Source organism: Melopsittacus undulatus, chromosome 15 (genome assembly GCF_012275295.1).
Source record: "Melopsittacus undulatus isolate bMelUnd1 chromosome 15, bMelUnd1.mat.Z, whole genome shotgun sequence".
NCBI lineage: Eukaryota > Metazoa > Chordata > Aves > Psittaciformes > Psittaculidae > Melopsittacus > Melopsittacus undulatus.
In genome coordinates this window covers 2,798,005-2,814,585 of record NC_047541.1, presented here as the reverse complement: position 1 = coordinate 2,814,585, position 16,581 = coordinate 2,798,005, and the positions used below count along the sequence as shown (strand labels likewise).

General features: G+C 45.0%; 1 protein-coding gene across 1 annotated transcript in view; it reads right to left on the bottom strand.

The window, feature by feature from the left end:
- Positions 1-371: 371 nt before the first annotated feature.
- PKNOX2 (PBX/knotted 1 homeobox 2) overlaps positions 372-16,581 on the bottom strand; it is a 75,134-nt gene continuing 58,924 nt past the window's right edge. Inside the window, exons 6-13 of the mRNA XM_034069628.1 lie at positions 15,381-15,552; positions 12,086-12,274; positions 6,630-6,762; positions 6,449-6,546; positions 4,541-4,660; positions 3,698-3,774; positions 2,959-3,137; positions 372-1,690 (exon numbers count right to left, since the gene is read on the bottom strand). Of these exons, the coding sequence (XP_033925519.1) occupies positions 1,443-1,690; positions 2,959-3,137; positions 3,698-3,774; positions 4,541-4,660; positions 6,449-6,546; positions 6,630-6,762; positions 12,086-12,274; positions 15,381-15,552 (1,216 nt within the window). The 3' untranslated portion in view covers positions 372-1,442. The remainder of the gene's footprint in view (positions 1,691-2,958; positions 3,138-3,697; positions 3,775-4,540; positions 4,661-6,448; positions 6,547-6,629; positions 6,763-12,085; positions 12,275-15,380; positions 15,553-16,581) is intronic.

Genomic DNA, 16,581 nt, shown 5'->3' with positions numbered 1-16,581 from the left:
CACTCATTTTGGGGGAAAATCACTCATTTTGAGGATGGTTTGCCCCATTTGGGTACCGTCATTTCTTTTTGGGGAGCATCACTCATTTTTGGAGAATGTAACATTTTAAGTATCACTCATCCTGGGGGAGAATGCCATATTTTTGGACAATAAAATTCATTTTGGGATAAGCATCACCCATTTTAGGGTCAGAATTACTCTTTTTGAGATAAGCCTCATTCATCTGGGGGGAGAAGCCCTCCTTTTTGAGCAATAATACTCATTTCAGGGTAAGCATCACTCATTTTGGGGCTGTTTCACTTATTTGAGGGGACTCTGGGGGCTTTTCCAGTCACAGGAGGAAGCTGCCAACAAAATACAGCTGCAAACCCTCATCTCGTAGCACTTTATAATAAATGGCCATGAATTAATACTAAATTACAATGAATCCTTTATGAAATTACAGAAACCCAAAATACATTGATTTTTTTTTGCCAAGCCATCCTCTCTGTGGCTTGTTTGGGATAAAACTCCACCATTTTCCCACATGAGTGGACAATGTCAGGGAGAAACCATCTTTCAGCAACATGATTGAGTTTCCTTCCATCCTGGTGACTCTTGGGGGTCACCATTCAATTCTGGGTGTAAATCTGTGTGTTTTAAACCCATTTTTTCCTGCCTCAGTGCCAGTGGGAAAGTCTCATTCCCGGCAGCCTTTGCCCCAACTCTGCATCCAGTCTCAGCCCTTCAGGATGAGAATGGGGTGGTTCTTCTCCAGATTCAATGGGTGTTTTAGCACATAAATAAAAGGATTTGGGGGAATATCCTCCCTTTTCCAGAAAGTTGTGTCCAGAGTCACCAAACGGCCACAGCACTGGGGATAAAACAGGGAGATTTGGGCAATCTGCTGGGTCAAGAGCACCAAACCCTCCTCAGATCCAACCTGAAGCAGCTTGCACTCGCTGTTTCATTCTCCCCATGTGCTGATACTTACGCCTGTGAATCCTCTTTTTGGGGGAAAATCCCAAAAAGCATCAGTCCTGGGGGTGTTCATTGGGATTTGGGGGTTTTTGCACCAAGGAATCCAAGTGATGGACGCAGTGGTCCACGGTGAAAGCCCACTGTCGCCCAGCAGCACTGGAGCATCGCGTGGGGAAAACAGCATCCCCTAAAAACGCTTGTTCTTACCAAAAATGAAGGGGAAAAGGGAAAAATAAGAAAAAAGCCTGAAAAAGAAAAATAAATCCGGCCACAATATGTGCCTTGTAAACATGTGTCCTTCACATCCACACGTGCTGGTCCCTGTGCTCCTGTGGGCAGCCAGGGCAGCCACCAGTGCCTCCAGTTTGCTTCTTTTCTCACCAATATTGTTTTTGTTCTTGACAGAGGTTGGGATTTTTTGGCTTTTCTGGGGGAATTTTGTTTCTGGTGCTGTCAATGATTTGGGGATGGTGCAGGAGGAGCTATTCCAAGGAGTCACTGTGGTCCAAGCCGAGGTCAGCACCGGGTGCTGCCGGGAGGCCACCAGGCTCTTCTTCCAGCTCTTCCTCTTCTTCTTCCTCTTCTTCCATCTCGTCCTCATCCTCCTCATCCTCCTCTTCTTCTTCGGTGCCATCAAGGGAGTCGTCATGGGCTGCCAGCATGGCCTGCTGCATGGCCATGGTGGCTGTTGCTGATGAGAGGGGTTGCAGGTTGTCCATGCTGAGCGAGCCTGAAATCACACAAATACATAGAAATAAGGACTCCCTAAGTAGTATGAAAATGATAACAAAGTGTGAAAACCAAGAACAAGCCAAGCTGAAAGCTGTATCCAGACAGAGCACCCTGTAGGGTGTCCCACATGTCCCAGTCACTGCCCAAGGTCCAACCCTTAATGTTTTTAATGTATCTTCATTAAATAACAAGAGGAGAAGGACTGCGTGGAGACCTCAGAGCAGCCTTCCAGTATCTGAATGGGGCCTACAGAGATGCTGGGGAGGGACTATTCATTAGGGACTGTAGTGATAGGACAAGGGGTAACGGGTTGAAACGGAAACAGCAGAGATTTAGATTGAATATAAGGAGGAAATACTTTACTGTAATGGTGGTGAGGTATTGGAATGGGTTGCCCAGGGAGGTAGTGAATGCTCCATCCCTGGCAGTGTTCAAGGCCAGGTTGGATGAAGCCTTGGGTGATATGGTTTAGTGTGAGGTGTCCCTGCCCATGGCAGGGGGGTTGGAACTGGATGATCTTAAGGTCCTTTCCAACCCTAACTATTCTATGATCATTTTTGAACAAGTAGAAGCCAAATTGTTTGGGCAGATCTTCATCTTCTCTCAATTTCCACCATCCCTTCTCTTCCATCTTCTCTGTTCTCATCTTGTCTGGTCCATACTCACTTATACTCTCTTCATCTTCTCCATCTTCGTCATCTGTTCTCTGTTTATCTTTTCTCCTCTCTTCTTGTCTCATCTGTCTTCTCATCACCATCTTCTCTGCTCCTCTTCATCTTCATCACCTGTTCTTCACCTTTCCTCCATGTTCTCTTTTCCCATCTTGTCTCATCTGTCTTCCTATCTCCACCTTCTCTACTCTTCATTGTCATTATCTGTTCTCTGTTCACCTTCCTTTCATCTTTTTTCCTTCCTATCTTGTCTCATCTGTTTTCTCATCACCATCTTATAACCCTTTTTTCCATTTTGTCTCCTCTCCCCATCTTCCCCTTTACCTTGTCCCCTCAGGAGGTATCCCAAGTGATGCCCCACAGTGGCTGATCATTGAGGAGCGTTCCTATGCTGAGGAGATGGGAGTGCCCCATTTCTAATGCCCTCATTATAGCCAGCTGGAAGGAGCTTCTTGCCTTCACCACTTCTTCAACATACTTTTCCCCACAGGGGCTAAAAATGGCTCTAGAAATCCTTAATTCCCAATTAAGGCCATAACTGAATGCATGGCCACCCTATTCAGGAAGAGCAGGGGCCATCAGGGCTCGTCCCTACCATCAGGATTTGTCCCCGCATTGCCACTCTGCTGCTGCAGGACCCCAGCAGCGATGGAGTTGGGCCAGAACCGCTGGGTGGGCCGATGCTGAGATTTGATTTTCTTTGCTTTGGGGGCAGGGTCTGGGTTGCTGGCATCGAGCATGGGCTGCAGGATGCGTCGCCGGGCGTTGATGAACCTTGCCAGGGAAAAGAGAGACCATTGGAGTAATGTTATACTGAGTTAGAACAACAGACTTCATAACAATTCAGTGAATCACAATATAAAACCGAAAAGCTGGGGGGTAGCCTATTTTATCTGTCTGTGGTATGTTTGATGATGAGAGGGGTGGGACAATGGCACAGGGTGCCCAGAGAAGCTGTGGCTGCCCCATCCCTGGCAGTGCTCAAGGCCAGGCTGGACACAGGGGCTTGGAGCAGCTGCTCCAGTGGAAGGTGTCCCTGCCCGTGGCAGGGGTTGGAGCTGGATGAGCTTTGAAGGTCTCTTCCAACACAAACCCCTCCGTGTTCCACCATTGCATTCATTCCTCCAGCCGAGTTGAAGGCTGCTACACGTGCGGTTGGCCACCAGAGGGCACTAAAACACCGCAAATGAAGCGCCGCCAATGACACATACCCCAGCCCAACTCCTAGAAATGGGCCCAAGTTACACCCAGAAAAGCCTTATATAGCACCAAAATAACATGGAAAACATTTCTAAAGGCAGCAAGGTGACTGCATGGGCCACTGATGCACTCACCAGTTGTTGACTTGCAAAAGGGTCAGGTTGGTTTGGGCAGCAATTTGCCTCTTCTCGTCCTCTGTGGGGTAGGGGTGCTAGAAGAAAAAGAGATGGGCAGCAAAGTGACATCCCTGTATGCAAACCAGCAGCCTTGAGTGGGGCCAACACAGCCGTGTTCTTGTCCTGAATGCGATAAATCCAACGTTTCCCATTTAAACAAAGAGGCTGGAAAGTCCCATCCAGTTGCTGCTCTATGCCCTGGTCATGCTGTTCCCCAAGTTGCTTGGAGTTCCTATTTTCTGCATTGCTGCCTACCTTGGGAGTCTCCCACCTTCCGGGAGACCATCATGAAGCTCTTTGCAATCAGATTCTGAGTGGGTTTTGGCCAAATTATGCAGGAAAAAGGGTTAGGGTTAAGCTTTTCACCCTTGCCCTGCTGATGGGACAGCAGTGTCCTTGCATGGAGATATCCTGCTTGTATCCTCCGAGTTCCTTCCATCTACCTACATCTGCATCCCCCCAAAATGGGATGGGTTTGCAATTCTGCATGTCAAGTGACTGCTGGTGTCAACCATACCTGTGGGACAGCTTTCACACTCCAGCTTGCTAGAAAGGGCTGTTTGGGAGATGTTAATTGTAAAACAATGCAAAAAAGCCATGGAAAGCCCCTTATTCTTGCATTAAGGGCATATTGTTACCACCTGCAGTGAAAAACATCCTGCTCCAAATACTCCCAAAATAAAAGCAAAGCCGCTTAATGCCTCCAAATACAAACTCACCCCCTTGATTTGCTCATTTTGGGGTTTTCCACCTTTTGGTTTTCCCCAGCTTGCACAGAGATTGGGCAGTTGAGGTGCTCACCATGAGGTGCTGGAAGAGCCATGAGCGCATGATGTTGGTGGCATGTTTGGGCAGGACGCCTCGCTTGTTCTTGGACTTCTTGTCCTCACCATCGAGGAGGGAGGTAAGGTCGAGGTTCACCTGCCAGGGGAGAGCACTGGCTGACAACAGAGATAGACAACCCATAACACAAGCAAACCCAACTCAAAAGGGAGAGGAAAAACCAAGCACTTGTGCAGGGAGCATCCAAACCCCATTTTTTTCCCCCAAAAAATTGCATTAAATCCCCATTTTCCCCAGGATCTCTATTCAATATCTCCACTGGTTTTACCAATGCTTTGCAAAGGGAAATGGGATTTTTCTCCCTTTGGTGGCACCAACACAGCTGGGGACTGTGGTGCCAAACCCACGATGGTTTTGATATCCGGTTAAAGAGGAAAAACACTTTCACCTTATAAAACAGAATCATGGCATGGTTTGGGTTGGAAGGGACTGAAAGCTCATGCAGGGACACCTTCCACTAGAGCATCTTGCTCCAACAACCAAGGAGAGGACTTTCTGAACCTGAGGTTAAAACCCGGCTGCTTGTTACCACCTTCCAAGCATTCCTCATCCGACTGATTCCCACCATGAGGAGAAACATATTCATAACATATCATTGCAGAAAAATCTGCCTTTTTTCCCCCAGAAAAATGAAATCAACATCTTGCTGCAAGAGAAGTTTTAATGAGGACGCAGGAACTGAACTGAAATCTCAGTGCTTGAGTTAAAAAGGGATTTTTACTCTTTATTTTCCCCAGCTCTTCATCAAACCCTTTCTGCTGGATGAATTAAACATCAGGCCAGCAGGTCCCTGCAATTCCCATAGGTTCCAGCTGAATAAATCATGCCGGTGGCGCAGAAAGAGCATCCGGAGGTGCTTGTCTGGGGCTTCCTCCCTGCCCCAATATTCCCTGTGCACATGTTTTTCCCACCATGGAGGGTTTTGCTGCGAGATTTAAGCCCTCAATGGAAAGGTATTAAAGGAAGGAATTTTTGCTGACCTGCTCTGTGAAGCAGAGTAGCTTCAAACAATGGTTTCTTGCCCAAATTCCTAGGGAATGGGAGTTTGAAAGAGTTCATGTGCAATGCCACCAACAGAGATAGCAAGTTGGCCTTATAAATCCTTTTCTACACCAAATTGTCACCATATTGCAAGATGCATCCACAGACAAACCCCATATAATTCATTGCAATGACAGAAAAAAGGAGTAAAACCAGAGCAAATGGTGAAAACAATATACCAAAATCCATAAAGGGAAAAAATTACTCTTTCCCATGAGTGCTGCAGTTGCTGCACTGGACAGGCAATGCCAGATCCATAATGCAATAGCAATGGTCTAGAGGGGGTGACATGGTTTAGATTATGGTGTCCCTGCCCATGGCAGGGGGGTTGGAATTAGATGATCTTAAGGTCCTTTCCAACCCAAACTATTCTATGATTCCATATTATATCCTATCAGATATATCATATATCTTATATCAGATATCATAGATCTCATAATGCATATATCATAGATAGAACATCACATATATCTGTCATGTCATGTATCATTTATTATCTTACGTATGATGCATGAGATAGGATATCATATACCATAGGTCATATATCATATATGATATGTCATACTGTATTATATAGTATGCAGTGTATAGTGTATAGAATATAATATACTATATAACATAGAAATATAAACATTGCTCTAATTGTTAGGTCTTTGCTCTAGTTCCTCAGGTACCCCCAAGGTACCCGGGTTTAATCAATGTTTCCTGCTAATTAAAAACTTATGATACTCCCATGAGTTTAATTCCTTGAGAAATGGGATTTTCCCTTGCTCCAGCCATGCAAAATGCTGTGTGAAGTGGGGATGTGAGGTGGGAAGGTCTTACCTGGGCATTGGGGAGCTGCAGGGCACCAGGGGCGATGGCTTGGGCAAGGACCTGGCCCTGCGACGTCACCATCGTCACAGGCTGGTACAAGGCTCCACCTATGGACAAAAAGGCTCGTGGGGGTCCCAAAACCCCCAAACTTCTCCCCTTTGCCCCCAGCAGACCCCAGTGTGGTCCCTACCTGGCACAGCCGGTGAGCTGCTGCCAGTGCTCATGGCCAAGTTACCCGGTGGCAGTGTGGCTGCTGGCACCACGATGCCTGGCGGAGGGTTGGATGCGGGCGGCAGTGCTGCGGGCGAGCTCTGCAACATCTCCTGAGGGGAAAACCATTAAAAGCATTGATTTTAACACATAAAACCATGCAGAGGGTTAACATACCCACCCCATCCCCCCCAACACATTCATTCTGTTGCTTTGAGTACTTCAACAGGCAAAACAGCATGAAAAGGAGTTCTTCCATTTGTTGCAACTGCAAAAGAAGATGAAAAATGAGGATTTACACTTTGCAAAGTGACTTCCCCAAACTTGTCTTCTTTCTGCATTCCCACTAGGAAAAAGGAGCATGACAGACAAGAAGGAATCTCTTCAGGCTTCTTCCTTCTATATAGTTTTGGGATGTGTTCACTGGAACTGTCTGATGCAGCATTGTCTAAAAGCAAACACCATTGTTTCACCTTGCCTGAATTACATTAATAACAACATAACCCCATTTGATATCACTCCTTGCAGCTTTAAGCTAACTTTTTGCAAGGAAAGGGCATTTTTTAAGCCAAAAGCTGTAACCTCATTTCCAGCCCCAGCTCTGGAGCAGCTCTTGCATTCAAGCAGCAATTGGAAAGAGACCAAATGTCATGATTATTTGAGTACTGAATGCAACGTTTTGGGAAGGGTGCTGCAATTGAGTATGGCAAGAATACAGGGCGATATACCACAACCTCCCAGATGGGCAGCAATTAGCAAATATCATTTCAAAATAAGCCCAAGATAACCATTTATCTCTAATTCACGCAGCTGGAGTGAAAACTGCACTCATTTCTTGCAATAAAGATACTTTCCTTCCTTTTTCTACCCATTTCCCCATTCTGCATCACCTCCCTGGTGTCCAGGTGGCTCTCAACCGTTGAGTAAAATGCCAGTAAAAGGGTGGCTTTTTTCACTTTTTGGTCCAATTTCCCTTCATTTTGAGACATTTCTTCATATTCAAGACTTCTGCCATTAAAACCCCTTCCTGTGTTTTCCCCTCCCTTGATGTCGAGCCCAAACCATTGCATCTGACACCTCTGCCACATGGTATTTTTGTCCTCTCCATTGATGATCCCAATGTTACGTATGTGGAAATTCTGCTGCAATTACTGTGAATTTCTGCCTTGCCTCCCACACGTTCCTTTTCATCACTAAATTAATTTAAAAAATGCAAAACCCATCAAATACTTATGCTTTTTTTTAATATCCCTTCCCCATCTCTAACCTTTCTGGGGAAAAATCAGTTTTGGTTTGGCTTTCCTCTCCTGCTGTGTTTTTCCATGAGGCCTCCAAACGAAGGGTATCCAGAACATTTTAGACTGGAGAGCAGGAATCATTCCTTCCCCAGAGGGTGCTCAGGCATTGGAACAGGCTGCCCAGGGAAGTGGTGGGATCACTCTCCCTGCAAGTGGTCACACACTGTGTAGACAAGGCCCTTAGTGACATGGTTTAGTGGTGGCCTTGGCAGTGCTGGGATAAAGGTTGGACTTGATGATCTTGAAGGTCTTTCCCAACCTGGTTGATTTCATGTTTCATGGGAAGAAACAATGCAGGATATCAAGAAATGGGAGCAAGAAGCTGCTCTTTCCAGATGCAGTGGTCAAAGCTGTTTCTAACAGCACTGTACAACAAGAATTGAGGGGTTTTTGGTATTGTAGAGGAAAACTGTCCCAAAACACTAGCTTGGTCATGTCCAGAAAAGGAATTCATGGTGTAACTGCAATGCCAGTGTGAAACCAAGGGCACCCAATGGAAGTGAAGGCTCTGTCTTAAAATAAATATAGATATCTCCAAGAAGATTTAAAACCTGTATTTTGCGTGCTAATTGCCTGCATAGCAAATGCCAGCCAAATGATATTAACTTGTGGGTTTGCTGCAGTGGAAAGTAGTTTATATTTTAGGACTCATAAGAAGTTGAAACTTGAGTATAAAAAAAGCATCTCTAGGTGTCTCTGCAGATCCACATCTCAGCACTGACCTTCCACAGCTCTAGTTCTCCCAACTAAAAGTCACTTTAATGAAGAAAAAGATGGAGAAGGAATTTGAGAAGAAATGCTGTCCTGAATATGACCATTAAACCACTGCCAATCTGCTTCAATTCTCGCTTGAAACAAGAGCTGAAAAATGCAAGATTTAACCCAATTTAAACGTCCCTGGCAGTGCTCTGGTTCCCAATTTGATTGGCTATGAAGAGTTTCTTTTTCATTCAGGTGAAGTCAACTGGAGAGCAGTGAAGACCACTTTGATGTTGAAGCAAGGTCAAACTTATTTACTTAAAGCTTTGGGTTCAGATGTCTTTTTCCCCCCTCCATGCAACAGGCACCTCCACTCTCCCATCCCTGTCTGAAAAGCTCAAAAACTATTCATTAAATGATGGGAGGGGTTTACAAAGGGTTTGGTCTGATGAGGACTCAAGGTTTTCACATGAAGCCCAGTGAAAAACAACCAAGAAGAAAGGGAACTGCTTGGTGGACCTGTAGGCCAGTGTCCCGTGTTCAGCCCAGACAGTCTGAAACTTCTCCACAAAACAAAGCCCAAAATCAATGGATAAAATAGGATAGAAAATTGTCTATAAAGTAACAAAGGTTCAGGGAAGGATCATCACAAAGGAAAACCCCTAACGTTTCACCCAAACTTGACCAACACCAAGAGTCATCTCTAGACTTGGCAACAGAAGATCTCAGCAACAGCTCAAACACCCATTTGGATGCTCCCTCATCTTCCCAACCCCATCAGGCTTTCTTGCATTTCCAGAAATTCCTGCATTTTCCATCTTAGAAAGCACAAATATCACCAAGCCAAGGACCATCCTTTGGGATACACCAGGGAAATCCAACCACGATTCTCCCATGATGACATTTTGACAGCTCCAGACGTTGTTTTCCCAGTTTTAGTCCTTGCTATTTTGCATCCAGGATTTTTAAAGGAGGGTGTCCATTGGTAAAACACTGTGAAAAACTGAAATGTTTTGCTTCCATGACCAACCTGGTGGATCTCCTCACAACAGGATCGATGCACTGAGAAAACCTTTTTTCTGAGACCTCAGCCATTGATATGAATTATATTTACATGTTTCAGATTTATTTTATCTTTAAATCTCTAAATGAGTTGCCTGTCCACTGTTTCACCTGCCCTCAGCCTGAGCTGAATGAGACAATCATTAGCAAAACCATCTCACTTGCCATTTTTTAACCACTGGTCGCATGATTCTTCAGCTCTTTGGAGCATCCCCAGCCCTTAAAACAACTGATGGGTATAGAGTATTTCCAGTTTTTTGGGTTTTATCCTTTCCCATGCAAACTCAAGGATACTCAGTGAGCTGAAGCACTCAGGCACTTGGCATTGGATAGTGCAGCTGAACAGCCCCAATTTTCTCAGCCTATCTTCATACAAGAGGGGCTCCAGGCCCTCATCATCCTCATAGCCTCTTCTGGTCTTTTTCCAACAGCTCCATGTCCTTCTTATGTCCTTATCCAATGAGCAGATGAGATGGTGCCTACTTCTGCTCTATCAAAGTATTTCAGCTCCCATTGCCTGCTGAAAATCCCTTCATCACTGAGCGACCTTTTCCTCTCCATTTGGGTCTTTCCTGGGCTCATTCCCATTTACTTAACAACTGCTTCCAAATCCTCACTTGAATTTCTCCAACTTTCAAGTCTTGCCCAGAAGGGAAACATTCAGCAGCTCTAGGTCTGTAGGAATCAGAGGCTCTCGGTACCTCTCTATGGACCTTCTTATTTCCCAAAGACTTGTGCTAATTTTCTGATAGGATCCCCACCTCTTTGTGAGGCACTAAATCCTCATTACTTTTCCTGACCGATGCATTCTAATTAGATCAACACTTTAAAAATTAGAAAGAAAAAGGATGGGGGGGTGTGGGGGGGAACCACAATAGCCACAGGACGGCTTTTCCATCTCATTAACTCCCTCACTTATTATTTCCATGAAAATTACTGATAAAAACCGTGCATCTCCATTTGCTGGGACCGGGAGCTTCGTCGGCTCCTATCTAACATCTCTCTCATCACCCGGGATGCGAGCCGTTGCCATGGCAATGCACAATAATAGAAACTAATAAATTACAAGCGAGATGCTCGTTGAGCAATTATTGTTCTCTTTTATGCAAGTGTCTTGCTAATTTTGATCATAAGGAATGCTCCCATAAAGCAGCAAAGGGATAATAAGTCCATTTCTAGAGATTATTAGAAAATACAGACAGGAGGGGGGGTGGGGACTCAAGCAGATCAATGATTAAATGGTTTGGTGCTTTCAGGAAACCCAAATAAGAAATAAAACTTTTTGGACGGCTTCTTCTTTCCCATTCTGGGCTGCAAATGTCACATTGGAAGCTTCAAACTGCGGTACTTGGAACCCTGTGGTTAAAAACAACTTCTGTTTTTCCATTGCCACCACTAAAAAAGCCCAGAAAAGCCCTAAAAAGCCAACATCATCACCTCATTTTGGAGGAGAACCTCAAGAGCTGCCTGGGTTATTTTCTGTCGCTGCAGTTATCTCTGGTGGGATTGTGCAAGCCCAGATTTCATTCCCTCCTTCCAAAAACTGAGGGTCTGAGAGAAATCCACAAGGGATACACAATATTGCAGCAGGGAAGCTTTTTGGGATGCAACGAGCCAACATTTATTCCCTGCACTGTGAATGCACATGAAAACCCCAACCTAAGGGGAACAGGTTTTGTTCCAAATATTAAGTAACAATTCCTTATTTTGACCGAAAAAGCACCAAGGTGCAGCTTGGTTTGGACATTCCAGCTGCTATTTCTACAGTTCCTGGGCATCTGCTTGTAGTCTCCAACTGTGCTTGAGGCACCAAAAGTTTCCTTCTCCCAGCTAAAACCCAAATTATGCCAAAAAAACAGTCAAGATGGGAAAATTGACCATGCTGGGGGAAAACTGCAAGATGTGCTGGGGCAAAATGAGCAGCAAAGCCAAAAGGAGACCCAAAAATCTGTTCAGGAGCCTTGACATTTCTTGACAAGGATGGGGGAAGAGAAAGTAGTGGGGGAAATAATGGTGTTTGTGTCCCTCCTACCAACAAACAGTGATTTCTCATGAAAAATGAACATTTATGGTCCCTTTTCCTGCATGCTTTTTATGGCTTCTGCAATTTCTCCCTCCACACACATTCTGTTGCTGCAACATCAGTTTAGGAGAAGTCCCCATCTCTTTCTTCTGCAATGACACAAAGATCTCCACAGCATCATTTATTGTATGATACGAGCAAGACATGGGGCTTTTTTCCATTGTTTCTGTCAACTGGGGATGGGTTTTAAGGAGGCTACAAGGGTTGTAGAGTAACCCTCAAATCTCATTGACACAACTTGCCCATTGGACAACGTGCAGTGATGATGATTACAGGCGATATTTAAGGTGTTACCTGGGGGTGGAGGCTGAGGGAGGAGGGGTTGGGGGAGTAGGGCCCCCCCAGGTCATTCCTGAGTAGGTTGTCACTGTGCATCTTGGTTTTGAGGCAGGTGATGTAGCGGTTGCAGAAGTCCTTGCACAACTCGTTGACCTTCTCCAGCTCCAGGAGATGGATGCGCAGGACCTGAATGGCCTTCACCATCTACACAAGGGCACACAATGGCAAAGTTAAAATCGTTTTTTACCTTGAAGAATAGGGAAAAAAAATAAAATATCAATATTCTCACCCAAAATCCCATGGCAAAATTAAACATCTTATTTTTAAACACACCAAAAAAAAAAAAGAGCCAAAAAAGAGCCAAAAAATCACTATTCATGCCAAACCCCCCCTGCCAGAGCCCATCCTTCATCATCTCTGCATCCCTTTTTCCCTTCCCATCAATTCCACCTCCAATATCCCAAGAGTAAAAAATCCACAAAATTTATCATTGCCTTCATGGGAATTGTTCCCCATGCCCAAAAAAAGTCCAACATCGAAGGATGCTGAAAAGCATTTGGTTATTCTCTGGAGGCCACTTCTTCTAACAAGATTATAGGGCTGCAACTCCACTGTAAGCTGTTGCTGGTGCAAAGCCTGGGCCTCATTAAAACGTACCCCATAAACGTTAAAAAATTTACACATAAAACATTCCTCTTGCTGAGCTGAAACCTTAAGTTTTACAGCCGCTGTTTGAAATCTTGCATAATATATAAAATTTCAGCTATTCACTCCGGGGCAATAAATGCGGTTTTATGGAACAAAGCGTCTTTGCATTTCAAAGGGTGTTTTTAACTTGCAAATTTTAGTGGTCATCTTTACAAACTGTGAGTCACCATGGGTGGGAAATACCCCGCAAAATCCAGTGCCAAACTTGGGTGGTGGCTCCATGACAGAGAAAGTGAGATTTTAGTGAGGGAACATCAGGGATGATGGGTTGGAGTTGGAAAAATCCTCCTTTGGGGGGTCTTTTTCTTGCTTTTCCTGTCTCCTGTGCAGTTGGTGCTGGCAAAGCACAAGGTGGAGGCGTCATGGCCCAAGTCTCCGCATCCTCCCAGGGCTCAATGGCCATGAAAGTCAATATTCAAGGGCAAAGGCAAGAAGACCTGACACATATATGTATAAAAAATAAATCTCTCAATTATCTCAGCTCATTTGCTTAGGGTCTCATTTTATGTCCCTGCTCCGCTGCGTCGTATATCTGTCCGGATAAAGAGTTACAGTCCGACGGCGTACGTGCACGGGGTTGTAAAAAATACAGATGCTGAATTAATTGACTGTGTGGCACTCGGCAGCTGATTGAGTTGATAATGGTGAGATCTGACCTTTTTCTAATTTCTAATTATGTGCATCTCGGCGGTGAGGAATACATGACTCTTATTCTAATGATAGCTTAATGCCGCTGGCCTTTTCATCCCTGCTTTGCCATCGCTGATTTCCGGGGAATCGGTGGCATTAAAAGGAAAAAACACCCCCAAAATAACCAAAAAGCTGCAAAAACAATGCAAATAGGGAAAAAGTGTCAGCTCAGAAGCGGACTGAAATGGTGAGTCTTGAGTATTTCACCCAAAATTCCCTCCAGTTAGCGCTTCACACCAATAGGAACAGGCCTTCTTCAGCATCACATTAACCATCTCCTCTGTCTTGATGGCGGCCAACCACACCAAGTGATTTGAATGGCTTCTGGAGACATTCTGGGCGTTGGGTAGTCTATATGAATACAAACATGTCCTAGAAATAGGGAAAATATATGAATATGAATATATCCAGTGCTGCACAGTCACACATGGGATCAGTGCAACTGCCAATGGCCAAACTTCACCTCGGCAGCAAGAGCTGCTCCAAACCATGCCTTGTTAAACCACCAAAAATCCCAGTGAAAACAACCTCTGTGGCCACATCTCCTGCACTGACCATTTGCTGGAGATGTTATGTGTAGTAACAGGTTTTTCTCACAAAAATAGTTAGATTTGGGGTTTTTCCTGCTTCGGCTGCCTCCATCTCTCTCCTCTTCCTGGATCATTCCACCCATTTTGGTGTAATTTAAAGGGGCTTTTTTGTGCCCCGTAACACTTGATGCATGTTCTGTGCCAAAGTGAAATAATACAAAAAGTTTCTTCTTTTGGTTGCTTGTCCCAGAGCAATTCCTGTTCTTGGCTGTAAGACATTGCAAAATGGGTTTAGTAATGTACAAATTGGGCTTTGCATGGCCTGGAATGTTTTTGGAGGGCTTTCCACAGGCTGCTAAGCCACTCTTGGTTTAGGGATGTCACAAAACTCTCCTCTACAACTGAAATTGGGCACAAACCATGAGGGTTTCCAATCCATCTTGAAGCCGTCTCTTGGTCTTTTGAGGAGAGGCAGGTAGGTTTTGTACTTGGATGAGTATTGCTCGTTCTTTCCCCCTTCAATGACAGGTCACTGGACATCATCACACCCTTGATATCTGTAATATGTAGAAAAAGCTGTGTGGGAATTGCCTGATTTTGCTCCTTTTCTGGGATGGAAATCCCTCAGACTCATGGCCCAGGGGACACACAGACCCTAGGGAAGGTGTTCTGCTCTTTGCATCGTCAGAATTGGTCACCTCTTTTGACCTTAACAATGTGCTTTCTGGATACACTGCCATGGTGCCATGGACCTGTCTACCCACACGCTTGCCCTGGAGACCACATGAGGAGGCTTCTTGGATAAAATAATGGCATCTGGGGATATTTCCTGAGGTCCATGCATGAGAAAAGCTCCATTCCAAGCAGAGTCTTCTGAGACACTTTCCAGCAGTAATGGGTACAGCATGAGATTTGTATTGCAATGACAGGGAAGCCATCAAAACCAGTCCAAAGTGTCCCAAACCATTGATATGCATCACCCTTTTTAGATAAAGCTCTTATTTTGCTTTGTTTCTAGGACAAGAGCTGTCCATTACACTTGAAACAAGAAGGTCCCAGACAAGAAGACGATGCAGAGATTGCAGATTTTGAGACACAAACCAGCCATCTATCTTGGCTATTTCCAGAAAACACACTGAGCACATGGTATTTATGTGGGAAAATGAGCCCCAGGGCAGGAGTTTGTTCTCATAGGGGATCTTATGGAAAAATCCTCAGAGAAGGTCCTGAAGAAGGTCTCTCATGGTCTACAGAGACTATTACAAGATCACCAACACCGCAAATGGAGCCCAAAGACACTTCCCAAGGTGGCAGCTGTTCATCTTCACCCCTACCTTCTCCCTGACCCCAAAACCTATCTGCCAAGCCCCAGCTGCCTCTACCAGGTTGTCCAGCTCAGGATCATCACTGAAGAAGGGCTTGTGCTCCTGCTCCTGCTGGTGGACGAAGTTCTCGATGTCGACGTCGAAGCTGGCCGAGGTGATGCACTCGGAGCCCTGCGTCGCCTGCTCACACTTCTCGAAGAGCAGAGTCAGCAGCGGGAACAATGGATGCCTGCAGAGGACAAAGGAGAACCCCTATAATGCAAACTGGTTTAGGTCCCGTGTCCATTATTACCCCGCACCACCTATCCATGCCCTCCTGCAAGAGCCCGGTGGTTCAAACCTCATTCCCAAGCTAATGCAGGAATTTCTCCCTCTTGACCTTTTCCAACAGCAATACAAAGCTTAAATACTGCAAAATTCACCATCTTCTCCACCAGGCAATGACCTCTTGCTGTTTTCCTTCTTTGCACCAAAGCTGGGTTTGCCTTTGGGATGGTTGTCTTGGAGCCATCTGCTGTCCTGGTGGCTTTGCATTTTTGGGAATCGACACCAGCACTTGATCATTGATGGTAATATTTTACCCCAGAATAGCTGGAGATGCTGGATGGGGATGAGCTGGTGTTTCTACATGCCCTTAGCATCCTATGGACTGATGCTGCTATGAGTTGTTTCTCCACCAAGAGGTCTCATTGTATCTCTGTCAAGAACATCCATGTCTCTCCATGAAGATGAGCCAAATCCGACTTCTCTCTTACCACAAGATGACTGTTAGAATACATAGATTTGCAATTCTCCTTGCAAATCCACAATTTGCTCTACTTATTAGAAAACCAGCTTACAGTCCTTGAAAATCCACATTTGCTCTCATGATGATGCTAAATGGATGCAGAACCACCTCCTGACCTTCAGGTCAAAGGAGGTGACTCTACCCCTCTGCTCTGGTGATACCCCACTTGCAGCACTGTGTGCACTTCTGATGTCCTCAACATCAGAAGGACATGGAGCTACTGAAACAAGACCAGAGGAGGCCATGGAAGAAAATGGGATGAAGAGCATGAGTTAGTGCAACCCTCAATAAGCCTCTCCAGCTGTGCAAAATTATAGTAAAATAAAATAAAATAAAATAAATCATATTTATGGAGTATTTCAAGAGAGAAATGCAAAATGCTTCTCCAGGGATGTTCTTTCCCAGTTATCCCAGAGCAATGGGAATTTCTCCACCGTTTTATCTCCCAAAGATGCTCCAAAAGATGATTCT